This window comes from Sus scrofa, chromosome 4 (genome assembly GCF_054392235.1).
Source record: "Sus scrofa isolate SSC_HxYL_T2T_F1_AM1 chromosome 4, Sscrofa_HxYL_maternal_Yorkshire_Landrace_v2.0, whole genome shotgun sequence".
Lineage (NCBI taxonomy): Eukaryota > Metazoa > Chordata > Mammalia > Artiodactyla > Suidae > Sus > Sus scrofa.
Window position 1 is genome coordinate 87,371,049 of NC_139386.1, and position 25,712 is coordinate 87,396,760.

Here is a 25,712-nt window from a genome sequence, read left to right on the forward strand (position 1 = left end):
TAGGACCAGTGGCTTTATTGCTAAATGTTCCCAAACATATATGAAATAAATATTACCACTTCTATACAAAGTTTCAGAAAACGGAAGTGGACAAATGTTCCAAGTTATTCCAACAGGTCAATCTTACACAACAAAAAAATCAAAGAAGATGCAAGAAAAGAAAGCTAAAGACCATCTCTCAGGAACATATCCGCCAAAAAAAAAAAAAAAAAGCCCTTAACAAAATGAATACAACGTAGAAAAAAAGATAATATATCAATGTATGATGATGTAAAATTAACTCATCATATTAAGAAACTAAAAATAAAAATATAGTATTTTTTAAAACGCAGAAAGATATTTGACAAAATCCAATATACATTCCTGTTAAGTATAAGAACAGGAATAGAAAGAATTAACTCAACCTGGCAGAAAAACATCTATGAAGTATACCCACTGTCATACCTACCAGATCGAAGATCAAAACAAGGGAAGGATGTTTAGTTTTACCACTTTTATCCAATACTGGACTGAAAGTTCTAATAAATATGATAAGAGAAAGAAATAAAATGAGTCCAGATGGGAAAACAAGTAAAATTGTCTCCATATTCACAGATGACATAATCTAAGTAGAAAATCCTATGTACTAGTTTTCTTAAAGTTATTACAACTGCTAAGTGCATCAAAACTGCAGAATGTAAGATCAACATGTAAAAATCAACTGTATGCGAAAATGCTAGCAACCAATTAGAAACTGAACAGACATGAGAAAATATGGAATATTTAAGGATAAGTCTTAAGATATATAAACTGAAAATTAAAAAATTTATAAGTAATAAAATGTATTGCAAACATGGATTAGAGGATTTAAAATTGTCATCAATTCTCCCTAAATTGCTATATTCAAATAAATGCCAGGAGGAATTTTGACACTATGATTATCAAATTCATGTGGAAATACAAAAGATCTAAAGTATCTAAAATAATTTTGAAAAAGAAAGAAGAAAGAACTTATACTACTTGGTTTCAAGAGTTAAAATAAAGCTACAGTAATCAAGACAATGTGGCACAGCATAATGATAAATCACCAGAAATAGATCAAAATAGAAATGGTCAATTGATTTTTGATGATGATGCAAAAAAAGTTCATTAGAGAACAATAATGTTGGAAAACTGGATATCCATATGCAAAATACTGAACTTAAAGCAACTATCTCATAGTTTACTTAAAAACTGACACAAAATGGATCACCAATCTAAATGCAAAACTTAAAACTTTTAGGAGAAAACCTTTTTGAGGTTTGGTTAAACAAAGATTTTTTTTTTTTTTTTGTCTTTTTGCTCTTTCTTTGGGCTGCTCCTGCAGCATATGGAGGTTCCCAGGCTAGGGGTCGAATCGGAGTTGTAGCTGCCAGCCTACGCCAGAGCCACAGCAACTCAGGATCCGAGCCGCGTCTGTGACCTACACCACAGCTCACGGCAACGCCGGATCGTTAACCCACTGAGCAAGGGCGGGGATGGAACCCGCAACCTCATGGTTCCTAGTCGGATTCGTTAACCACTGAGCCACAATGGGAACTCCAAACAAAGATTTTTAAAGACAACATTGGTCCCCCTCAAAAATTATACATTTGATAAAATGGGTTTCTCCAAAATTAAAGAACTTCTTTTTGAAAGCTACTTTAAAAAAAAAAATGAAAGGCTAGCCATCAACTCTAAGAAAAAAATTCTAAGTCATTTACTTGAAAAATACACAGAACGTGTTTTTAAAAACCTTCAAAACTCAATAATAAAAAATAAAAGACAAAAGACTGAACAGACAATTTACCAAAGAAGGTACATGAAGAAACAGAAAAACATGGCTCAAATAAAGGAAAAAGTAAATATCCAGAAACCAACTCTAATAAAATGGAGATACATGAATTACCTAAAAAAGAATTCAAAGTACTGGTGATAAAGAAACTAACATGCTACAAGAGAATACAAATAAATAGACAACTAAATAAAATAAGGAAAATAATGATTAAACAAAATAAGAAAATTACCAATGAGAAACTGGAAATATGAGCAAAATAGAAATTTTAGAGCTAAAGAACATAATAAGGACATTTTAAAAGTTACTAAAGGAGGATAAACAACAGGCTCAATCAAGCAGAAAAAAGAATCACCACATTCAAAAACAAATCACTTAAAATTATTAAGTCAGAGGAACAAAGAAGAAAAAGAATGAAGAAAAGTGAAGAAAGCCTAAGGGCCTTATAAAATATTACCAAGACAATCAATATTCCCACTATGGGAGTTCCAGAAGGAGACACTGGTGGTTGGTAGAGAGTTTATCTGAAAAAATAATGGCTGAAAATTTCCCAAATCTGAGACAGAAGATGAACATCCAGATTTAAGAAGTTCAGAGGACTCCAACTAGAATGAGCCCAAAGAGGCCCAAATGGAAACATACTATAAACAATTTGACAAAAGCCAAAGAGTAAATCTTGAAAACAGCAAGATAAATGTGAAATTATTACATACAAGGGGATCCCATTAAATCAGTGGATTTCTCAGCAGAAACATTACAGTCCAGAGGGGAGTGGGATAATATACTCAAAGTACTGAAAAAAAAGACTTACAAACCAAGAATTACTAGAGCCACCAAAACTGCCCTTTAAAAATAAAGGAGAAATAAAGACCTTCCCAGATAAACAAAAGCTGAGGAAGTTTATCACCATAAGACCTGCCTTACAAGAACTGCTAAAGGAAGTTCTTCAGTTGAAATGAAAGGCAGCAACACATAAGCATATAAAAATACAAATACAGAAAACTGTAAATGCTGTAATGGTGATGTATAAATCACTTTTGAGTATAGATTTTAAAAAAGCATTAAAAATGATTATAATACTAATACTATAGAATACTATAGAAAGATGTAGTTTGTTGCACTGACAACAAAGTGAGGAAAGAATATAAATAGTAGAGTTTTTATATGTTTTCAGCTCAAGACAGATTGTTATAACTATGTTTTATATAATCCTCACAGTAGCCACAATGAAAAACCCTATTAAAGATGCCAAATGAAAACGAGAAAGCAATAAAAGCATGTCACTATTTAAAAAAAAGAAAAGAAAAAGAAATCAAAAGATTACAAAGGAAAGCAGCAAGAGGGAAAAGAGTGGCAAAATATCTGCAGGACATATGGAAAAAAAAATTTAATGGCAATAGTGAGTAATTATCAGTAACTACTTTAAATTTAAATGGTACAGTACTAAGTGGGAAAACTATGGTAATAAGATACCTATATTAAAAAAGAAAAAAGATCTGAAATTAACAACTTTATACCTCAAAGAACTGAAAATAGAACAAATTTAAGCCAAAGTTAATAGAGGAATAATAAAAATTAGAGCACAGGAGTACCCACCGTGGCACAGTGGGTAAGGATCCAACCTTGTCTCTGCAATGGCTTTGGTTGCTACTGAGGTGTGAGTTCAATCCCTCGCCCAGCACAGTGGGTTAAGGATCTAGTATTGCCACAGCTGGGGCATAGTTTACAGGCTAGGGGTCAAATCAGAGTTGCAGCTGCCAGCCTACACTACAGCCACGGTAACAATGGATCCAAGCTGCATCTGAGACTGACACCACAGCTCAGGGCAATGCCTGATCCTCAACCCACTGAACAAATCCAGGGATTGAACCAGCATCCTCATGGATACTAGTCAGGTTCTTAACCCACTGGGCCACAATGGGAACTCCCAAGAAGATAGTGATTTCTAATTTTAAGACTTCAATCTTATTTATTTTCAAAAAGTTCCCTCTGGGTAAAAGAGGAAAGTGATGAGAAGAGCAGCTGTGTGTGTTAAATTGTCCCCAGGTGAAGTGGTTCAGAGGTGATCTTTTTTTAAACTACTTAGCAATAACCACATATTGGGGTTTGAGTGCAATTTGAGACAGGTGGGAGGAGGACAAACTTTTGGCCAGACTGTTTCAAACAAAATAAAAAAAACTAAAGAGAGCACTACCATCCCCCGCCACTGCATTTCTGTAGAAAGCAACTTATTTTTTTAGACTTTTTTTTTTTTTTAAGGAAAAGAAAAAGACCCTAGCAAGTAAAAAAATCTTTTTAAAAATGATTTTTTTTCCTATTTTCTCCTTCTCTACTTTTGGAGAATGAACTTATCATCCTGGCTTCTTACATTAAACCATAGCTGACCTTAATTTGCAATTAGTCTATTAAAGTAAAAAGAGATATTGTGAAAATAGGATTGATGTTGAACCTCAGGGTAGGGGTTAGGAACAATTTATAAAAAGGTAGTTTAGAAAAATATATTTTGGTGAACGAAAACCACAGATCACAGATTCCTCCCAATACGTTGATCTATCTTTGGACTGGCCCCTTTCTCTGACCCAACCTGTTTCCCCACAGGGTTGGGAGTGGATCTGTGAACACAGTAGAGGGAACTTCTTTGCATTCTGCACAAAGCACAAGTCTGGACAGCCTACACTCTGGCCAGCACGATTTAAACTGGAGGACTGATCCTGGACCAATTTCGCTTTTTCTTTAAAATTTTTTTCCCCTGGGAGCAAAAAAGTTAATTATGCAATTGAATATATTCCTGGATGCATTCAAAGAGGAGGAATAAGTGTACTTAAGTGTCAAGTGGGGCTATTTTTCTGTATTTGGATTTCTCTTTTGAGGTATGTACCATAAATCATCCCGCAGAATCTAATTCCCACACCTGATCCAAGGCAGACATGGGCTGGGTGTGTGTGTTAGAGGGACTCACGTTTGCCATATGTTGTTTCTGCCCAATCAGGAAAGATGTCATCCCACCTTCCCCTTGGTAACAGAGCCAGCCAAGACTGTCCTCTTCATTGGAACTGCTCACAGTTTAGAAAATTTGCTCTCTCAACAAAGTTGAAAGTCATTTATTTTCTAAATTTCATTGGCTAATGATTTAATCATTTCCTATGGCTATTAATTCTTAGACCTTTATCTGAAAATAAGTTGGTGTTAAGGAAGCAATGAGGTCAAAGGAGATCAGTTACAAACAAGGCTATGTGTATATTTCTGGACAGGGCTGGGACTCCCTTAGGGCTCAAGGCTTGGGGAAAATGCTGAAATGACTCAAAGATTAAGATAAATACTGTTTTAATGCAGTATTTTTTAAAAATTAATGCAAAGAATCTGTGATGGTCAAAAATATCAAGGGCTTAAAAAGACTGGATCCAACAGAACTGGGATTAGGGGAGGGGAGAAAAGCTGAATTGAACAAGAATGGAACTGAATCCTGCCTTTGTTTAGAATTTTGATACTTTGTTCACTGTGGATTAGTTTTGATTTTCAAAAAATACTGCACTGAAATAGTATCCTGGGGAGTTTTCTTGTAGCACAGTGGGTTAAGGGTCTGGCGTTGTCACTGCAGTGGCGTGGGTTCGATCCCTGGCCCGGTAGCTTGCACATGCCCTGGGTGTGACCAAAAAGAAAAAAATAATAATAATAATAATAGTATCTCGGTTGCTGGGTGCCCAAACCCAGCACCTTAAATTTTGTGTCCAAACTGAGTGCGCCTTGCTCATCTTACCCTGTTTCTGGGTTTAGAACAACATTGGTGAGACCACCATCTGAAGAATTTCTGTCCCCTAACATGCACCTAAACAACAAATAGTTCAAACTCACACCTAGAATTTGCACAGCTCACCTTGCTTTCCCATGGGCATCATGTGTACCATAGGACTGTGGCCTGGACCAAGAGGAAGGGAAACAGACCCAGGTTCTGCCAGGGAATAAAACCAGGGAAATTTTGATTCTCCACTGGACTCCTTTATTTGGATTTAATTTGTCATTAGATTCTAGTTAATATTTTGATTTTAAAAACTGAGGACTGGAGTTCCCGTCATGGTGCAGTGGTTAACGAATCTGACTAGGAACCATGAGGTTGCGGGTTCGGTCCCTGCCCTTGCTCAGTGGGTTAACGATCCAGGGTTGCCGTGAGCTGTGGTGTAGGTTGCAGATGCGGCTTGGATCCAGCGTTGCTGTGGCTCTGGCGTAGGCCGGCAGCTACAGCTCCGATTTGACCCCTAGCCTGGGAAACTCCATATGCCGCGGGAGCGGCCCAATAAATAGCAAAAGACAAAAAAAAAAAAAAATTGTTATTAAAAACTGAGGACAAACATGAACAAAAACGGAAACCTTGTATCATGTTTGCTTTTGCTTTGACTTACAAGTCAACAAATCCCAGTTACTTTTGACTTCTTTTCAAATAAAAAAGTTCCCACTATGCTGCAGTGGGTTAATGAACCGGCATTGTCTCTGCAGAGTGCAGGTTTGATCCCTGGCCCAGAACAGTGGGTTAAGCATCTGGTGTTGCCACAGCTGTGGTGTAGGTTCCAGCTGTGGCTCAGATTTGATTTCTGACCTGGGAACTTCTTTATGCAGTGTGTGCAACCAAAAAAAAAGAAAAAAAATGTAAAAATTCTGGGGGGTGGCCTAGAGGTGAGTATGGTAAAACAGTGCTCTAGGTTCTACAGCTTTTTTTGATTAAGAAATACATTTTTTTTTTGGAGTTCCTGTCATGGTGCAGCGGAAACAAATCCAACTAGGAACCATAAGGTTGCGGATTTGAGCCCTGGCCTCGCTCAGTGGGTTAAGGATCTGGCATTGCCATGAGCTGTGGTGTAGGTTGCAGACATGGCTGGGATCTGGTGTTGCTGTGGCTGTGGTGTAGGCCAGCAGCAACAGCTCTGATTAGACCCCTAGCCTGGGAACTCCTGTATGCTGTGGATGTGGCCCTAAAAAGCAAAAAAAAAAAAAAAACAAACTCTTTCTCTCTCTTTCTCTCTCTTTCTCTCTCTATATATATATATATTTTTTAATTTGGAAAGGTTAAAAATAAATAAAAAGTAAGCCTTCACATATATGGTCAAATGATCTTTCAGAAAGATGCCAAGGTTACACAATGGGGAAAAACAATCTCTTCAACAAGTGGTGCTGGGAAACTGGATATTCACATGTCAAGAAGCGAGTTGGACCCTTATTTACGCCACTTACCAAAATTAACTCAAAGCAAATTAAAAACCTAAATGTAATACTTGAAACTATAAAATGCTTAGAAAAAAAACCTGAGAAAAAGCTTCATGACTTTAGATTTGGCAATGATTTCTTAGAACACCAAAAACTTAGGCAATAAAAGCAAAACCAAACAAAATAACACCTAAAAACCTGCAATCCAATTAAAAAATGGGCAAAGGACTTGAACAGACATTTTTCCAAAGACATACAGATGGATTAACATACACCAGAAGAGATAACTGAACATCACTAATTATTAAGGAATGCAGATCAAAACCTCAGTTAGCTCTCTCATCATACTTGGTAGAATGGTCCCTATTTAAATAAACAGAAAAAATAACAAGTGTTGACAAGGATGTGGAGAAACTGCAACCTATGTGCACTGTTATTAGGAACAGAAGATGGCACACCTGCTATGGAAAACAGTATAGAAGTTCCTCAAAAAAATAAAAATTGAATTATGATACGATCCAGCAATCCCAGTTTTGGGTATTTATATCCAAAAGAATTAAAAACAGGATCTTAAAGAACAATTTGCACACCTGTGTTCATTACAGTATTATTCACAACGACTAGAGGTAGAAATCCTAAATGATCACTGATGGGTAAACAGATAAAGAAAATACAGTATGAATATACATGGAATAGTATTAAGCCTTAACAAAGAAGAAAATCCTGTCATATACTACAATACAGATGACCCTTGAGGACATTACGCTAAATAAAATAAGCCAGTCACAAAAAGACAAACACTGCATGATTCTACTTCTATGAGGTATCTGTACTAATCAAATTCTTAGAAACAGAAAGTAAAATGGTAGTTGCCAGGGGCTGGGGTAAGGATGAATGCAAGAATTATTCAATGGATTTTAAAAATTATTTTCCATTCACAGTGTATATGTATTCACCAAAAAACATCTTAAGTAAAAGGATATATACTGCTAAAATATCCTTACATAGGCTGCCTCTTTTGCTTGTATGCTGTTTGGGATTGTGATTTAGTTTTCTAAGAAATGAATTATGCTAATACAAAAAAATCCATGGGGGGGGGAGGTTGACTCCTACTTCATATTACCAATCTGGTTGAATTATCTACATGCAAAAGACAAAACAATAAACTTTCTATAAGAGAACAGAAGAATGTCTCCATAACCTTGAGCTAAGAAAAGATTTTCTGAATAGTATGCATAAAGCATTAATAAAAGAAAAGACCAACACGTTAGACAACACAGAGAACGTTTGTTCATCAAAAGACATCATTAGGAGAGTGAAAATACAACCACAGAGTAGGAAAAGATAGCTTCATATGCAGAAGATGTAATAAACTCTATAAATCATTAATAATGAAATAAGATGGATGATCCAACAGAAAGAAAGATTAAGAAATAAACCTGAATAGACACTTAACAAAACAGGATATCCAAATAACCAATAATCATATAAAGAGACGCTCAACCTCAGCAGTAGCAGCAGGGAAAGGCATTTTAATCCAAAGGAAGATGACACTATATAACCCGCCAAAGTTAGAGATTAACAATACTGTCAGCAAAGATGAGGAGCAATAGGAACTCTCATATGCTACTGGTGTAAATGATATTTCACTGTGGAAAACTATCTGGCACTATCTCTGAAATAAACATGTATCTTCTGATCAAACGAATTTACTTCTAAACATAAATGTACTGAAAGTCATGTACAGGAATGTTCTCCAAACTGGAAATCAAATGTAAAATTTTTGTCAACAAAAAAACAGATTGATCAGCTGTGGTTTATTCACACAATGGAGTACTAAAAAGCAGTGAAAATGAACAAAATTACAGTGGTACTCGACAGATGGATTTCGCAAATATAAGATAAGATTTTGCTTAGCAAAAGACATCAAATTCAAAAAACAAAAACAAAAGACCATTTAATATGGCTTCATTTATATAATGTTCAAAAACAGAAAAACTACAGTGGGTAGAAAAATAAAACACTAGAAATTAGGATAAAGAGGATTCTAGGAAACAACACCTTTTATTTCTTGACCTCTGTGGTTGTTACATGAATAGATTCACTCACTTTGTGAATATTTACTGAGCCATATACTTAATATTATGTACTTATCCTATGTTGTACTTTGTAAGAAAAAAAGTTTAATGGTAGATGGAATAAGAAGGTCTAATATATAACTAATCAGAATTCAAAAAGAAAAAAAATACAGAGAATGGTAAAGAATAACTAAAGACTGATTAACTACAAATTTCCCTCATTTTTAAAGATTTCAATTTCTCAGATCAGAACATCAATAAATTCCAAGAATGAAAAATAAAAAGGAAATTCACACCTAGATACACTGTTGTGACATCAATGAAAGGAAAAAATAAAACAGCAGAGAAAAACAGAATTAAATGCATCAAGGAAGAGAGAGAAATTAACTATAAAGGGATCACAATTAGACTAACGACTGACTTTTCAACTTCAAAAGTAAGTTTAGGAGTTCCCATCGTGGCGCAGTGGTTAACGAATCCGACTAGGAACCACGAGGTTGCGGGTTCGGTCCCTGCCCTTGCTCAGTGGGTTAATGATCCGGCGTTGCCGTGAGCTGTGGTGTAGGTTGCAGATGCGGCTCGGATCCCGCGCTGCTGTGCTCTGGCGTAGGCCAGTGGCTACAGCTCCGATTCAACCCCTAGCCTGGGAACCTCCATATGCTGAGGGAGTGGCCCAAAGAAATAGCAAAAAGACAAAAGAAAAAAAAAAAAAAAAAAAAGTAAGTTTAGAATATAGTGAAATATTGGAGTTCCCATCATGGTGCAGTGGTTAACGAATCCGACTAGGAACCATGAGGTTGCGTGTTCAATCCCTGCCCTTGCTCAGTGGGTTAACGATCCGGCGTTGCCATGAGCTGTGGTGTAGGTCGCAGACATGGCTCGGATCCTGCGTTGCTGTGGCTCTGGCGTAGGCTGGTGGCTACAGCTCTGATTAGACCCCTAGCCTGGGAACCTCCATATGCTGAGGGAGTGGCCCAAAGAAATAGCAAAAAGACAAAAGAAAAAAAAAAAAAAAAAAAGTAAGTTTAGAATATAGTGAAATATTGGAGTTCCCATCATGGTGCAGTGGTTAACGAATCCGACTAGGAACCATGAGGTTGCGTGTTCAATCCCTGCCCTTGCTCAGTGGGTTAACGATCCGGCGTTGCCATGAGCTGTGGTGTAGGTCGCAGACATGGCTCGGATCCTGCGTTGCTGTGGCTCTGGCGTAGGCTGGTGGCTACAGCTCTGATTAGACCCCTAACCTGGGAACCTCCATATGCCGCGGGAGCGACCCAAGAAATGGCAAAAAGACCAAAAAAAAAAAAAGAATATAGTGAAATATCATCTGAAATAGAAAAACTATCAAATTAGAGATCTGTACCTATTAAAACTACCTTTGAAGAACTGACAAAAAAGATATTTTCTGGAAAATGATGAAAAGTGAAGAAGGGCATGAAAGAAAAAAAAGAAAAATAGGGAACCAAATTCTCATCTAAAGGAACTGTTAAATAATGTACCTTAGGGAGTTCCTGTTGTGGCTCAGCAGCAACCAAACCAACTAGTATCCATGAGGACGTGGGTTCAACCCCTGGCCCCGCTCAGTAGGTTAAGGATCCAGTGCTGCTGTGAGCTGAAGTGTAGGTTGCAGATGTGGGTCAGATTTGGCGTTGCTGTGGCTGTGGTGTAGTCTGACAGCTGAAGCTCCGATTCAACCCCTAGCCAGGGAACATTCGTATGCCATGGGTGGAGCCCTAAAACACAAAACAAAACAAAAGAATGTACTTTAGGTACAAAATGATCCCACATAGGTAATCTGTAATGGAGGAGCCAAAGTTATTGGTCAGTTAAGTAGGTAAATCTAAACAAACACTATTAAAACAATGATATTTTACAACAAGTGGGAAAATAAGACATAACTACATTTCTGAATATTATAAGCATATAATATTAGCAAGGGAAGAAGAAACTATAATATGATAAGGTACACATTCAGGAAAAGGGCAAAAGTATTCACTGACTTTAAAACTTTGTTAATTATTCTTGTAAAACACGAATGGCTATCATCCTTGCAAGTAGCAGAAACAAAATGGGCCAAAAAAACCTTCAAGCAATTCAAAAGGAAGGCAAAAAGAAGAGGTAAAAATTAATAATGGAAATCTTTTTAAAATAGAAAACTGATAGTAAGATAAATAAACAGATCCAAATACATCAGCACTCTCAATAAACATAAATTGAATCTCCACTTAAAAGCCAACATTGGAGTTCCCATCATGGCTCAGTGGTTAATGAATCTGACTGGGAACCGTGAGGTCATGGGTTCAATTGCTGGCCTCGCTCAGTGGGTCAAGGATCCGGCGTTGCAGTGAGCTGTAGTGTAGGTTGCAGATGCGGTTTGGATCCCGAGTTGCTGTGGCTCTGGTGTAGGCTGGTGGCTACAGCTCTGATTAGACCCCTAGCCTGGGAATGCCCATATGCCGTGGGAGTGGCCCTAGAAAAGGCACAAAAAAAAAAAAAAAAAAAAAAAAAAAAAAAGCCCACATTGTGAGAAATGGGTAAGAAAACAAAATCCAGCTATAGGATACTATTTTTATAAGTACACATCATAACATATGGACAAAGAAGAGCTGAGATTCAAGTAATGGAAAAAGATATACCAGGTTAACACAAATAATGGGATGCCAACAAAGGCTTTGATACAAAGAAATGAAATGACAAGATTACAAAGGAGCATTCTGAAGAGTAAGTGATTTTTCCAAACCAAGTATAGCTATTGCTATACATATATATATAAAATATTATTATATATATATATATATAATATAATTGACATTTAGATTCATTTCACCTCATTTAATTCAGCTCAAGGCTTGAGCTTACTAATATCCTCTAAGAAATGGATTCTTTTGTCTAGTATACTAGCATCCCTTTTTGACATGCAAATATTTGATAAACACACCAGCAATGACTTTAGGCAAAACAGTGAGAAAGTAGTCATGACAATGAAGTCTAGTATAGAATCCTGTAGCACAATAACAGAAGCATCTTTAAAAGCTGATACTGTTTGCTTAGAGTGTACCTGCCCAAGTAACTACAAACCCTGTTACGATTACTCACACCTTATTTAACTTTATACACAAGTTAATCAAGAATGATTTTCTCAAATACTTTACTGAAATTTAGACATTCTGTCAACAATATCTTTACCTGTATATGCATGTGTACATACACACATACAAATCTAAACATGTACATACACACATATATCTACACACATGCACACATACAAAACATGCATTTACAAATATGTCATATATATAAATCACAGTACTACTGTACCTCATAGGTAGTTCCATAATGGCACGTAAACTGGCATTGTCTGTTGGTTTCTGCATCTTGCTCAACATTGGTATAAAATATTACTCCATCACCAGAGCAGGATACAATCTGCTTATCATTTGTGCATGGCAAGAACTTTGCACTAAATATATTTGCTCGGTGCCCTGAACGAATTGTTGTCAAAACCTAAAACACACAGAGGAAATAGTTTTTAGTAGTTTATTATTTCCCAGAAAGAAACGTTCATATTTAATACAATCATAGTCAGGAATAAATTCTCATTAACATTCTCATCTCAATGAAAAATTATTATTTGGGAGTTTTCACTGTGGCATAATGGGTATGGCGGCATCTCTGCAATGCCAGAATGCAGGTTTGATCCCCAGCACAGTGGGTTAAAGAATCCAGCGTTGCTGCAGCACAATTGGTGGCCCAGGAACTCCATATGCCATGGAGTGGCCAAAAAAAGAAAAAACAGACAAAAGTACAACTCAAAAAGATATATGCACCCATATGTTCACAGCAGCACTATTCACAACAGCCAAGATATGGAAGCATCCTAAATGTCCATCAAAAGATCAATGGGGAGTTCCCGTTGTGGCGCAGTGGTTAACGAATCTGACTAGGAACCATGAGGTTGCGGGTTCGATCCCTGCCCTTGCTCAGTGGGTTAACAATCCGGCGTTGCCATGAACTGTGGTGTAAGTCGCAGACACGGCTCGGATCCTGCGTTGCTGTGGCTCTGGCGTAGGCTGGTGGCTACAGCTCCGATTAGACCCCTAACCTGGGAACCTCCATATGCCACGGGAGCAGCCCAAAGAAATAGCAAAAAGACCAAAAAAAAAAAAAAAAAAAAAATCAATGGATTGAGAAAATATGGTTCATACATGCAATGGAATACTACTCAGCCATAAAAAGGAACAAAAAATGCCATCTGCAGCCACATGGATGAAACTAGGGATTATCATACTAAATGAAGTAAGTCAGCACGAGAAAGACAAATACCATATATGCGGAATCTAAAATATGGCACAAATTAACCTGTCTACAAAACAGAAACAGACTCACATAGAGAACAGACTTGTAGTTGCCAAGAGGGAGAAGGGAAGGAGTGAGATGGACTGGGAGTTTGGGGCTGGCAGGTATAAATTATTATACTTAGAATGGATAAGCAATGAAGTCCTATTGTGTAGCACAGGGAACTATATCCAGTCTCTTGGGATGGACCATGATGGAAGATAATATAAGAAAGGGAGGAGTTCCCGTTGTGGTGCAGTGGTTAACGAATCCAACTAGGAACCATGAGGTTGCGGGTTCGGTCCCTGCCCTTGCTCAGTGGGTTAACGATCCAGCGTTGCCGTGAGCTGTGGTGTAGGTTGCAGACGCGGCTCGGATCCTGCGTTGCTGTGGCTCTGGCGTAGGCCGGTGGCTACAGCTCCGATTCAACCCCTAGCCTGGGAACCTCCATGTGCCGCGGGAGCGGCCCAAGAAATAGCAACAACAACAACAACAAAAGACAAAAAGACAAAAGACAAAAAAAAAAAAAAAAAAAAAAGAAAGGGAGTGTGTGTGTGTGTGTGTGTGTGTGTGTGTGTGTGTGTGTGTGTGTGTGTGTGTGTGTGAATGACTGGGTTGCTTTGCTGTACGGCAGAAATTGGTACACCACTGTAAGTAAACTATACTTTAATAAAAAATTATCATTTGATTCCAAACTATTATAATTAGGGAAAAAAAGAAATTAATATTTCACATATCACATATTTTCTTCTTTTCCCTCTGAGATGTAAAGAAGATTTAAGTATCATCAATTGGAATAGTGTTGAAATCAAGTCCCCCTAAAACTGAGTTACTATGCTGAGTTCATGATTAACCTCTTTATCCAAAATATTATTTCCTTTCTTGTCCAACACCTGATCCCCTCAAGACTAAGGAGAATGAAAGAAAAGGGGGAACTGAAATTGTGCAGGACCCTATGGGGCCTTCCCAGGCATAAAAGCCTGTCCCCTATTTTTTACTGTAGGAAAAAGGCTTTCAGCCCCTAGACCTTCTCTGAGTTCCAAAGGGCAGAGTCAAGCAGGTACTAACCAGGAGACTGAAGGAATGCAGAAAAACCAAGGCACCAGATTCTGGCTCTTTTTTTCTCTGGCAGGAGGAAAAGAGTTGTGTAGAACAATTCACTACATGTCTCTGAGTTCTACAGGAACTAAGGCCTCCAACGAGGTGGAGGACGCTAACTTCAGGCTGAGCACAAGTATGTGGACCTCAGACTGGTTGGAACCAGAAAGCTGATGACTGGGATTCCTGGAACTTCAACCTGTGACCTCACCACCAGCCAACCAGAGGAGGGTTACACGGCCTGCAGCTCTCCCCCCAAATTTTGTGTATAAGAACGTCTTCCCTGAAACCCATGGGGAGACTAGGTATTCTGAGCAGAGGCCGCCCAATCTCCTTGCATGGTCCTTGCAATAAACCCTTCTCTGCTCCAAACTCCAACATTTTGGTTTGTTGGACCTCACTGTGTGCGAGTCACATGAGCTTGGGACTGACAATAGTGCCTTGAAAATTAAATAAACATATTTTCTTTCACCTACGTGGTATATCTGACACATTCATAAACTCTCAGTAAATACGAAAAAACTATCTTGATTGACTTTTGAAACTATTTACTAGACGATTATTAAGTTACTCCCTTTTAGGATGAAGAAATAAAAATAAACTGAATTTAAAAGAATCATAAAATTAAAGTAATAAAAAAAAAAAAAAAGGAGTTCCTGCTGTGGCGCAGTGGAAATTAATCCGACTAGGAACCATGAGGTTGCAGGTTCAATCCCTGGCCTTGATCAGTGGGTTAAGGATCTGGCGTTGCTGCGGCTGTGGCATAGGCCAGCAGCTACAGCTCCAATTAGACCCCTAGCCTGGGAACCTCCATATGCTGCAGGTGCAGCCCTAAAATAGACAAAAAAATAAATAAATGAAATTAAAGAAATGGTATCCATTAGAACATAGCAAAAGTATAAAATAAACGTTTTAATATCTGCAATATACACTGCAAATGACCAAATCTCCCAACAGCACATAAAAATTGAGAAGGGGGAAAAACTAATTTTTTTTAAAATGGACAAAAGATCTGAATAGATAGTCCAAAGATATAAAATGGCCCTTAGAAGTATGAAAAACTATCCAACTTCATTCAAAAAGCAAATGCAGGAGTTCCCGTCGTGGCACAGTGGTTAACGAATCTGACTAGGAACCATGAGGTTGCGGGTTCGGTCCCTGCCCTTGCTCAGTGGGTTAACGATCCAGCGTTCCCGTGAGCTGTGGTGTAGGTTGCAGACACGGCTCGGATCCCGCGTTGCTGTGGCTCTGGCGTAGGCCGGTGGCTACAGCTCCGATTCAACCCCTGGCCTGGGACCATCCATATGCCGCGGGAGCGGCCCAAGAAATAGCAACAACAACAACAACAGCAACAACAACAACAACAAAAAAAAGACAAAAGACAAAAAAAAAAAAAAAAGCAAATGCAAATTGAAAATACTTTCATATACTAATTCCTACTTTTCAAAGCAAAAATTTACCTTGACAATACACTATACAAGTGAGTATTGGGGGTGGGGGTGGGGGATCACCATACTCTTAAACAATTCTGGTGGGAATGTTAAATGGTATAAGAACCAATGGAGAGGAATTTAGCAATACCTCACAAAACCACATATACATTAACCCTCTGATCAGATAAGTCTATTTCTAGCAATGTACCCTGAAGATACATATGCCTCCAACAATACCAAGAAAAAAAAAAAGCACCAAGTTATTTACTGAGGTATTTAGAACAGCAAAACACAGGAGAATAGCTGAATAAATTATGGTACATCCCCATAATGCATATAGTATGAGAATTTAATGCAATGGGAATATACAGTGTGCTTTCAAAACAAAAACAAACAAACAAAAAAAACTGTGCTAAAAAAAAAAAGGAGTATGTCAAAACAGAAAAAAAGGTTACTTTAGTTCATTTTAAGTGTCTTATCAAACAAACTGGGGCAATTTAACATCAAAAAGAGTATCAGTGATAGATAATGACTTACTGAATAAAAATAAAACTCTAGGAGTTCCTACGGTGGCTCAGAGGTGACGAAGCTGACTAGTACCCATGAGGATACGGGTTCGATTCCCCGCCTCGCTCAGTGGGTTAAGGATCCAGTGTTGCTGTGAGTTGTGGTGTAGGTAACACACGGCTAGGATCCCACGTTGCTGTGACGTAGGCCAACAGCTACAGCTCTGATTCAATCCCTAGCCTGGGAACTTCCATATGTCACAGATGCAGCCCTAAAAAAAAAAAAATCTGTCAACTGATAAATGTAGAAGGAATGACAGAAATAAAAATCACTATTTGTAACAACATAACCACAACTAGTTAAGGCAAGAATCAATGAATACTGAAGCTGCAATATGAAATATTGTTATGGAACAAATTGTTCACTCAATCTCAACACACTACTACAGAGACAGCTTATTAATCACAAAGGGTAAATGTACCTACACACTGGAAAAACCAAACTTAACATCACCAATTAGGGGAAAAATTAATATCGTGTACTACAATGTCACCTATGAAGAATTCTTAGCAAATATGTATAATTCTGTTTGTTTTTTTTTTTTTTTTTTTGTCTTTTTAGGACCACACCCCACAGCTTATGGAGGTTCCCAGGCTAGGGGTCTAATCAGAGCTGTTGCTGCTGGCCTACACCATAGCCACAGCAACGCCAGATCTGAGCCGCATCTGCGACCTACACCACGCTCACGGCAATGCCAGATCCTTAACCCATTCAGCAAGGCCTGGGATCAAACCTGCAACCTCACGGTTCCTAGATGGATTCGTTTCTGATGCGCCATGACGGGGACTCCAAAAATATGTAATTCTAATCTACTCATGAGGAAACAATCAGACAAATCTAAATTGAGAGACATTCTTTAAAAACAACTTGACTAGTATGTCAATACAACAACAAAACAACATATCAATGTCATGAAAGACCAAAAATTTGGATGAATTATTCTAAAGGAGGCTAAAGAAATAAGACAACTAAATGAAATGTGTGATGCTGGATTGGGGGCAAGATTGAAAGAGGCATGGCAGCAATAAAAAATTGCTAAAACAAATGGGAAAATCTGAATATAGACCATATATGTATATATGATTGTGTGTTGTGTTTTTTTTTTGTGTGTGTGTGTGCGTGCACGTGTACGTAATAGGATTTCAGGATTCAGAAACATCAAGTTTCCCTCTGTTAAGTCAGAACCATTAAGTAACGCTATCTCTGAAATAAAACTATGGCCTGTCCTTTAACCAAGAATAGCCTCAATACCAAATGCTTTTTAAGGTGAATAACCACAAATATTTATTTAAATATCTTAACTATTTAAATGTGGGGAAAAAAAATACATGGACAATTTATTCTGTAAGATTGCTAATATTAAACACTTCAGTCTGCCAATCTACCATGTTCTCACTTATATAAAAATATCTGTATACTTAGTCTCCTATACAAAGTGAGAAAAAGAGCCAATAAAAATAAGAATATAATCCTAATTAAAACTTCATCTGAGGAGTTCCCTAGTGGCCTAGCAGCTAAGAATCTGGTGTTTTTCACTGCTGTGGTTCACATAACTGCTGTGGCATGGATTTGATCCTAAGCCCAGTAACTCTTGTATGCCATGGGCACAACCAAAAAAAATACAAAAACAAAAACCTTGATATGACATCAGAGTTTAATGAATTGGATATTATGAAGCATTTCATTAGAACCCAGCCACTGTTTGCAAACCAATAAAATCCAGTTTCTTAAATTGCTTGGCTGAAGATTAGATTCAGAGCATAAAAGAAAAAAAAAAAAAATCACGCTGTCATTTTTTTCCCCACAGACTGGTTTACTGAGATAATGTCACTTTGGGCAATTTTATCCACATGGATAAAATGAGGCATACTTAAATTTTCTAGGGTCAAAAGGCTGAATGAAATCTAATGTTAGCGTAAAGAAACTAGGGAACTTGTATGTGATAACTTTCAAATTATATAACAAACTTTAGCAAAATAAGGATATTCTTTACAAATGCCCACTCCACGATTATTCACTCTTTCTTGATTACCATATTCTTGATTTTTTTCTCCGATTAAGTTGTAGATTTTGAAAAACCACTTTACCTTTCTGCTGTAAGGATTACTAATTACTAACTTGGTGTCATCTGAGCCAGATAAAATATATTCTCCAGTCTCATTCCAACAGATTGTATTAACCTAAAAAGAAAGCAAAAGAAAAATTTAAGCAAACTGAAAATAAAAACAAGCATGCCATCTTCACTTAGCTGATAGTTCAAAATATAAATCACTAATGAGGTTATGTCTATGGTAAAGAGTATTTACCAGGCTACTTACTGAAAATATATACTGAGTGCCATTTAGAAAACACAATGTTCATAAATTCACAATGAAGTATGTCTTTCTTAAGTTTTACCTAAACTTATTTTAGTCTATTTTATATCCAGAGACATAAAACCAAGTCACTTAAAGAGGAATTAGAAAAGCTCACTATGGAGCTATAGTAAACAAGACTGTGTAGTACTGTCATGATCACAGACATAAAGCAGTGGAATGGTATTGAGTCTAGATGTAATGTTTATATTTTTGGTCAGGTAATTCTTGACAGGGGTCCGAGACCACTGAATGGAAGAATAATCTTTTCAACAAAGAGTGCTAGGACAACTGTATATACACAAGCGAAAGAATGAATTTGGACCTCTCCTTCACACCATAAACAAAAATCACTGAAAATGATCAAAGAGTCAAATGTAAGAGCAAAATGTAAAATTTTTTAAATTTTAAAACAAAGGTACCAATCTTCCTGAAAACTAAAACCACAATGAATTACTATTTCACATCCATTAAGATGGCTATAATAATTTAAGAAAAATAAAATACAAAATATAAGAAGAGTTAGAGAGAAGGTCAAGAAACTGGTACCCTGATCCATTTCTAGAAGGAATGCAAAGGAGTACAGCTATTTGGAAACACTGAAAAAGAATTACCATATGAGCCATCAATGCCACAAGATATATATATATGCCACAAGAGAATTAAAAAGATGTCACAAATCACTTGTACACAAACTTGTTCACAGCTGCATTATTCATAATAGCCAAAAATGGAAGCAACTCAAATATTTACCAACTAATGAATAAACAAAATGTGAGAAAAAAAAATGTGAGTAACCCACTTGCTCATAACAAAATATCCATACAATGAAGTATTATTCAGCCATGAAAAGAAATAATGATACATGCTGCAACAAAGATGAACCTTAATAACATTACGCTAAGTGAAAAAAGCCAGTCTGAAAGGCCACATATTATATGGTTCATGTACATAAAAGTCCAGAATAAGTGTATCTACAGAAATAAAAAGCAGACCAGTGACTGCCAATAGTTAGGTGGAGGTGAATGAGAATGTCTGATAATTGGTACGGACTTTCTCTTTTGGATGGTGAAAATATACAGGAATTAAGATAGTGGTGACAGCTATAAAACTTTATGAATACAGTAAAAAGGCAGTGAACTGCACACTTAAAATAGATGAATTTTACAGAATGTGAATATCTACATTAAAAAAAAAATTACTGGGAGTTCCCGTCCTGGCACAGTGGGTTAAGGATCCGGCATTGCCATGAGCTCTGGTGTAGGTTGCAGACATGGCTCAGATCCCGCGTTGCTGTGGCTCTGGTGTAGGCCGGCAGCTACAGCTCCGATTCAACCCCTAGCCTGGGAACCTCCATATGCCGCGGGAGCGGCCCAAGAAATGGCAAAAAGACAAAAAAAAAAAAAAATTACTGACTTCCACTTTCAGTCAAGATGGAGAAACAAGGACCAGATTTACCATCACATCTGAAATAACCAAAAAATAGTAGAATATACATTCTTTTTAAGCATACATGAAATATTTTCCAATATAGAAAATATTTATGGGCTATAAAACATATCTCGATATATGTAAAAGACTTTAAGTTTTACAAAATATGTTCTGTCCAAAATGGAATTAAATTAGAAATCATTAAAACAAATATCTGAAAACCATAAAGTAACAGATGATCAAAAAAGAAATCACAAAATAAATTACAAATTATTTTGAACTGAATGACAATAAAAGCAAAACAATAATTTACTCGTTACAGCTAATGGAGTGCTTGGAAATTTATACCATAAAAACACCTATATTAAAGAAGATAATGGTTCCAAAACGATAACCCAAAAAGCTATAAAGAGAAGACCAATGAAACCAAAAGTCAAAAGAAGACTGGAAGTAACAAATATAAGAGCCGAAATCAATGAAATAGAAAACAGGAAAACACAGAAAATTAAGAGAAACCAGAAACTCATGCTTTGAGAAGACAATCAACAAACCTCTCTATCCAGACTAATCAAGAAAAAGAAGGGGCAAAGAGAGTTCCCACTGTGGCCCAATGGCTGAAAGAGGAAAAAAAAAAAAAAAGAAAAAGAAAAAGAAAAAGATGGGGCAGGGAACTTATTACCGATATCAAGAATGACAGCAGTGACATCATTAACTACACATTCTAAAAATATTTAAACATATAAAAGAATACTGTGAAAAACAATTTTATTCAATAAATTCAATAATTTGGAGAATTGAAAAAAATCCTTGAAAACAAAATTTAATCGATACAAAGTCCATTTTTATTAAGGAATTGTAATTAGAATTTTCAACAAAGAAAACTCCAGGCCCAGACTGCTTCACTGATCAATTACGCCGAATGTTTTCTGGTTTGGTTTTTTTTTTGTTGTTTTTTGGGGGGGCCATGCCTGAGGGATCAAACCCACACCACATCGGCAACCAGAGCTACAGCATGACAATGCAGATCTTTACCCCGACTGAGCCACCAGAGAACTCCTGACAAATATGCATTTTTTTAAATATAATGAAAATTCTATACCAAGTCTTTTAGAAAATTAAGGAGGACCATATACTTCCCAACTCATTGGTACAAGAAAACTATGGACCAATATCCTTAATGTACACACAAAAATTCTAAAACAAAACTTCAGAAAACTGAATAAAACAATATATATAAATAGGTAATACAATCATGACTCAAAGAGATTTATCTCTAGAATGCAAGACTGGTTTGACATTCAAATATTAATTAATGTAATTTATGACATTTAGAAACTAAAAAAAAAAAAATCATATGATCACAGAAATAAACACAGAAAAGACATCTGAAAAGGATCCAACAACAATCCATAATAACAGCTCTCAGCAAAGTAGAAAGGATTTTTTTTCAACCTGACAATGAATATCTTATTAGGAAACCATCATAGCTGGGAGTTCCCAAATGGCTCAGCAGCTTACAAACCCAACTAGCATCCATGAGGGCTCAGGTTCAGTCCGTGGCCTTTCTCAGTGAGTTAAGGATCTGGCATTGCTGTGAGCTATGCTGTAGGTTGCAGACATGGATCGGATCCTGCATTACTATGGCTGCATAGCCTGGCAGCTGCAGCTCCAATTCGATCCCTAGCCTGGGATCTTTCATATGCCACAGGTTTGGCCCTAAAAAGCAAAAACAAACAAGCAAAGCCATCATACTTAATAAAAACTGGATACTTTCCCTCTAAGAACAAAAGGAGACAAGGATGTCTGCTCTCACTTCTGTTCAACACTGTCTAGAGTACTAGACAGTGCCATAAGACAAGAAAAAGAAATAAAAGGAAACCAGACAGGAAAAGAATAAAACTATTTTTATTCTGAGAAGACATGCTTCTTTATGTAGAATAACCTATAGAATCTTTTTAAAAGGGATTGAAACTAATAAGTGGTTTAGGAAGTTTGAAGGATACAGATGAATACCATATTCCCTCCGTATCCATGAGGATTGGTTCCAGGACCCCTCGACGAATGCCAAAATCTGCAGATGCTCAAGTCCCTTATATAAAATGGAGCAGTACAGTTGACCCTCGGTACCCACAGATGAGGAACCTGTAGATGTGGAGGGATGACTGTATGTAAAAATAGCACAAGGAAACCACATTTTGATGTCACCAGATATCCATTAGAATGTCTAAAATTAAAAAGAATAACTACATCAGGTCTGAAGGAAGAGACAACAATATAATAGTAACAAACTTCAACACCCCACTTTAAACAATAGATAAATCACAGAGATAGAAAATCAATAAGGAAACATTAGACTTAAACTACACTTTGAATCTAACAGATGTACACAAAAGATTCCATTCCAGAACCAGCAGAACAGACATTCTTCTCTTGTGCACATAGAACATTCTCTAGGATAAATCACGTTAAGATCACAAAAGAAGTATCAGAAAACTTAAAAAAAAAATCATATCAAATATTTTTTCTGACTACAGTGGTATAAAAACAGAAATCAACAGGAGGAAAACTGGAAATTTCACCAGCATGTACAAATTAAGTAACACACTCCTGGACAACATAAGGAAAAAAAAATATATCTTGAGTCAAGTGAAAATGGAAACAAAACATATGGGATGCAGCAAAAACAGTTTTAAGCAGGGAGTTCACAGCAACCAATGCTTACATTAAAAAGAAAGAAAGATCTCAAATAACCTAACTTTACACATTGAGGAAATAGAAAAGAAAAAATCCAAAGTTGGCAGAAGGAAGGATTTAACAAAGATCAGAGCAGAAATGAATAAAATAAAGAATAGGAAAATAAAAGGTCAACAAAGCTAAGAGTTGGATTTTTTTTTTTTTTTCTTAAGGGCTGCACCCACTACATATGGAAGTTCCCAGGGTAGGCATTGAATCCAAGCTACAGTTGCAGGTCTATAGCCACAGCAACGCAGAATCCGAGCCACGTCTATGACCCACACCACATCTCACAGCCACTCCAGATCCCCCGACCTAGTGAGCAAGGCCAGTAATTGAACGTATCTTCAGGGATTCTAGTCAAGATGTGTTTCCACTGTGCCACAAAGGAAACTCCCAAGAGTTCAATTTTTGAAAAGATTAACAAAATTGATAAATCTTTAGATGGACTTAACAAGAAAAAAAAAGACTCAAATAAATAAAATTATAAATGAAAAAAAGACATTACAACTCATACCATAGAAACACAAAGAATCAAAGAGACTACTATGGGCAATTATACATCCACAAATTAGACAACCTAGAATAAATTCCTAGAAACATGTTATTGACCAAGACATATCATGAAAAATAGAAAATGTGAATAGACCAATAATGAGTAAAGAGATTAAATCAAAACCCTTCCAACAATAACAACAACAACAACAAAAGCCTAGGACCAGATGGCTTTACAGGATTTAAATGTTTACTAAACATTAAAAAGAATTAATTAACCCTTCTCAAAGTCTTCCAAAAAAATGAAAAAGGAAAGAACACTCCCAAACTCATTTTCTGAGGCAAGCATAATCCTTATACCAAGGCCAGATAAAGATATTACAAGAAAAGAAAACCATAAGCCAACATTTCTGATGAATATAGAGGCAAAGTTTTTCAACAAAATACTAGAAAATTGAATTCAAAAGCATATTAAAAGGATCATACACCATAATCAAATGGTGTATGATTTATCACTGGGATGCAAGAATGGTTCATTATAAACAAATCAATAAATGTAATACACCATGTTATTGGAATGAAAGCTAAAAATGATCATCTCAATAAATACAGAAAAAGCATTTGACAAAATTCAACATCTTTCATGATAAAAATTCTCAACAAACTAGGTATAGAAGGAACACATCTCAACATAATAAAGGACATATATGATAAGCCCACAGCCAATATCATACTCAATGGTGAAAGAATGAAAGCTTTTCCTCTAGGATCAGGAACAAGACAAGGATGTCAACTCTCATCACTTTTATTCAACATAATACTGAAGTCTCAGCCAGAATAATTAGACAAGAAAAAGAAATATGAAAATTGGAAATAAAGAAGTAAAACTGTCTCCATGTGCAGATGGCCTGACCTTATGCATCGAAAATCCTGAAAACTCCACCAAAAATTTGTTAGCACTAATAAATGAATTCATTAGCATCAAGATATAAAATCAACAAACAAAAAACAGCTGCATTTCTATGCGCTAACAATGAACTATCTGAAAAAGAAATAAAGAAAACAAGCACATTTACAATAGTATCAAAAACAATAAAATACTCAGGAATAAATTTGACCAAGGAGCTGAAATCTATACCACAAAGATGAGAAACACTGATGACAGAAATAAGTGACATATGTCATGTATGAGAAGAGTTGTTATTCTATACTACCCAAAAGCTATCTATAGATTCAAGGCAATCCTTATCAAAATTCCAATGGCAATTTTCACAGAAATAGTAAAGAAATCCTATAATTTGTACCGAACCACAAAAGACCACAAATAGACAAAGCAATCTTGAAAAAGAAAAACAAAGCTGAAGGCATCGAACTTGTTGGCTTCAAACTATATTACAAAGCTGTGTTAATCAAAATAGTATGGTATTTGCCTAAAAACAGACACATAGATCAACAAAACAGAACAGAGGACCCAGAAAATAACCCATGCATACATAGGGTCAATTAATTTACAACAAAGGGAAAAGAACAGTCTCTTCAATAAACAGTGTTGGGAAAACTGGGTGTTCACATGCAAAACAAAATTAACCTGAAACAGATTATGGATTTAAGCATAAGACCTGAAGCAATAAAACTCCTAGAAAAAAATATAGTGAAAAGCTCCTTCACCTTGACCCTGGCAGTGATTTTTTTGGACAGGACACCAAAAACACAAGCAACAGGAATTCCCGCCGTGGCGCAGTGGTTAACGAATCCAACTAGGAACCATGAGGTTGCGGGTTTGGTCCCTGCCCTTGCTCAGTGGGTTAACGATCTGGCGTTGCCGTGAGCTGTGGTGTAGGTTGCAGACACGGCTCGGATCTTGCATTGCGGTGGCTCTGGCATAGGCCGGTGGCTACAGCTCCGATTAGACCCCTATCCTGGGAACCTCCATATGCCGCGGGAGCAGCCCAAGAAATGGCAAAAAGACAAAAAAAAAAAAAAACACAAGCAACAAAAAGAAAAATCAGGGAGTTCCTGTTGTGGCTCAGCAGGTTATAAACCCAACCAGTATCCATAAGAATGTGGGTTCAATCCCTGGTCTCACTCAGTGGGTTAAGGATCTGGCACTGCCATGAGCTGCAGTGTTATTTCCAAAAGCCAAGACATGCAAAGAACCTAGGTGTTTGGCAGTGGGTGAATGAATAAAGAAAATATGATT

At 36.8% G+C, this 25,712-nt stretch overlaps 1 protein-coding gene across 50 annotated transcripts in view; it reads right to left on the bottom strand.

The window, feature by feature from the left end:
• The window catches only part of DCAF6 (DDB1 and CUL4 associated factor 6), a 158,388-nt gene that overhangs the window by 104,993 nt on the left and 27,683 nt on the right, over nucleotides 1–25,712 (bottom strand). For 27 of the 50 annotated variants that reach the window (XR_014843911.1, XR_014843915.1, XR_014843914.1 and 24 more), the window contains exons 3-5: nucleotides 22,298–22,426; nucleotides 18,587–18,679; nucleotides 12,385–12,570 (exon numbers count right to left, since the gene is read on the bottom strand). Coding sequence is in view for 41 of the 50 variants with exons in the window: in XM_085022491.1 (XP_084878617.1) it covers nucleotides 12,385–12,570; nucleotides 18,587–18,679; nucleotides 22,298–22,426 (408 nt within the window). In the remaining 9 variants the exon portion in view is untranslated. The remainder of the gene's footprint in view (nucleotides 1–12,384; nucleotides 12,571–18,586; nucleotides 18,680–22,297; nucleotides 22,427–25,712) is intronic. The other 23 variants (XR_014843918.1, XR_014843916.1, XR_014843917.1 and 20 more) reach the window with 1 other exon arrangement.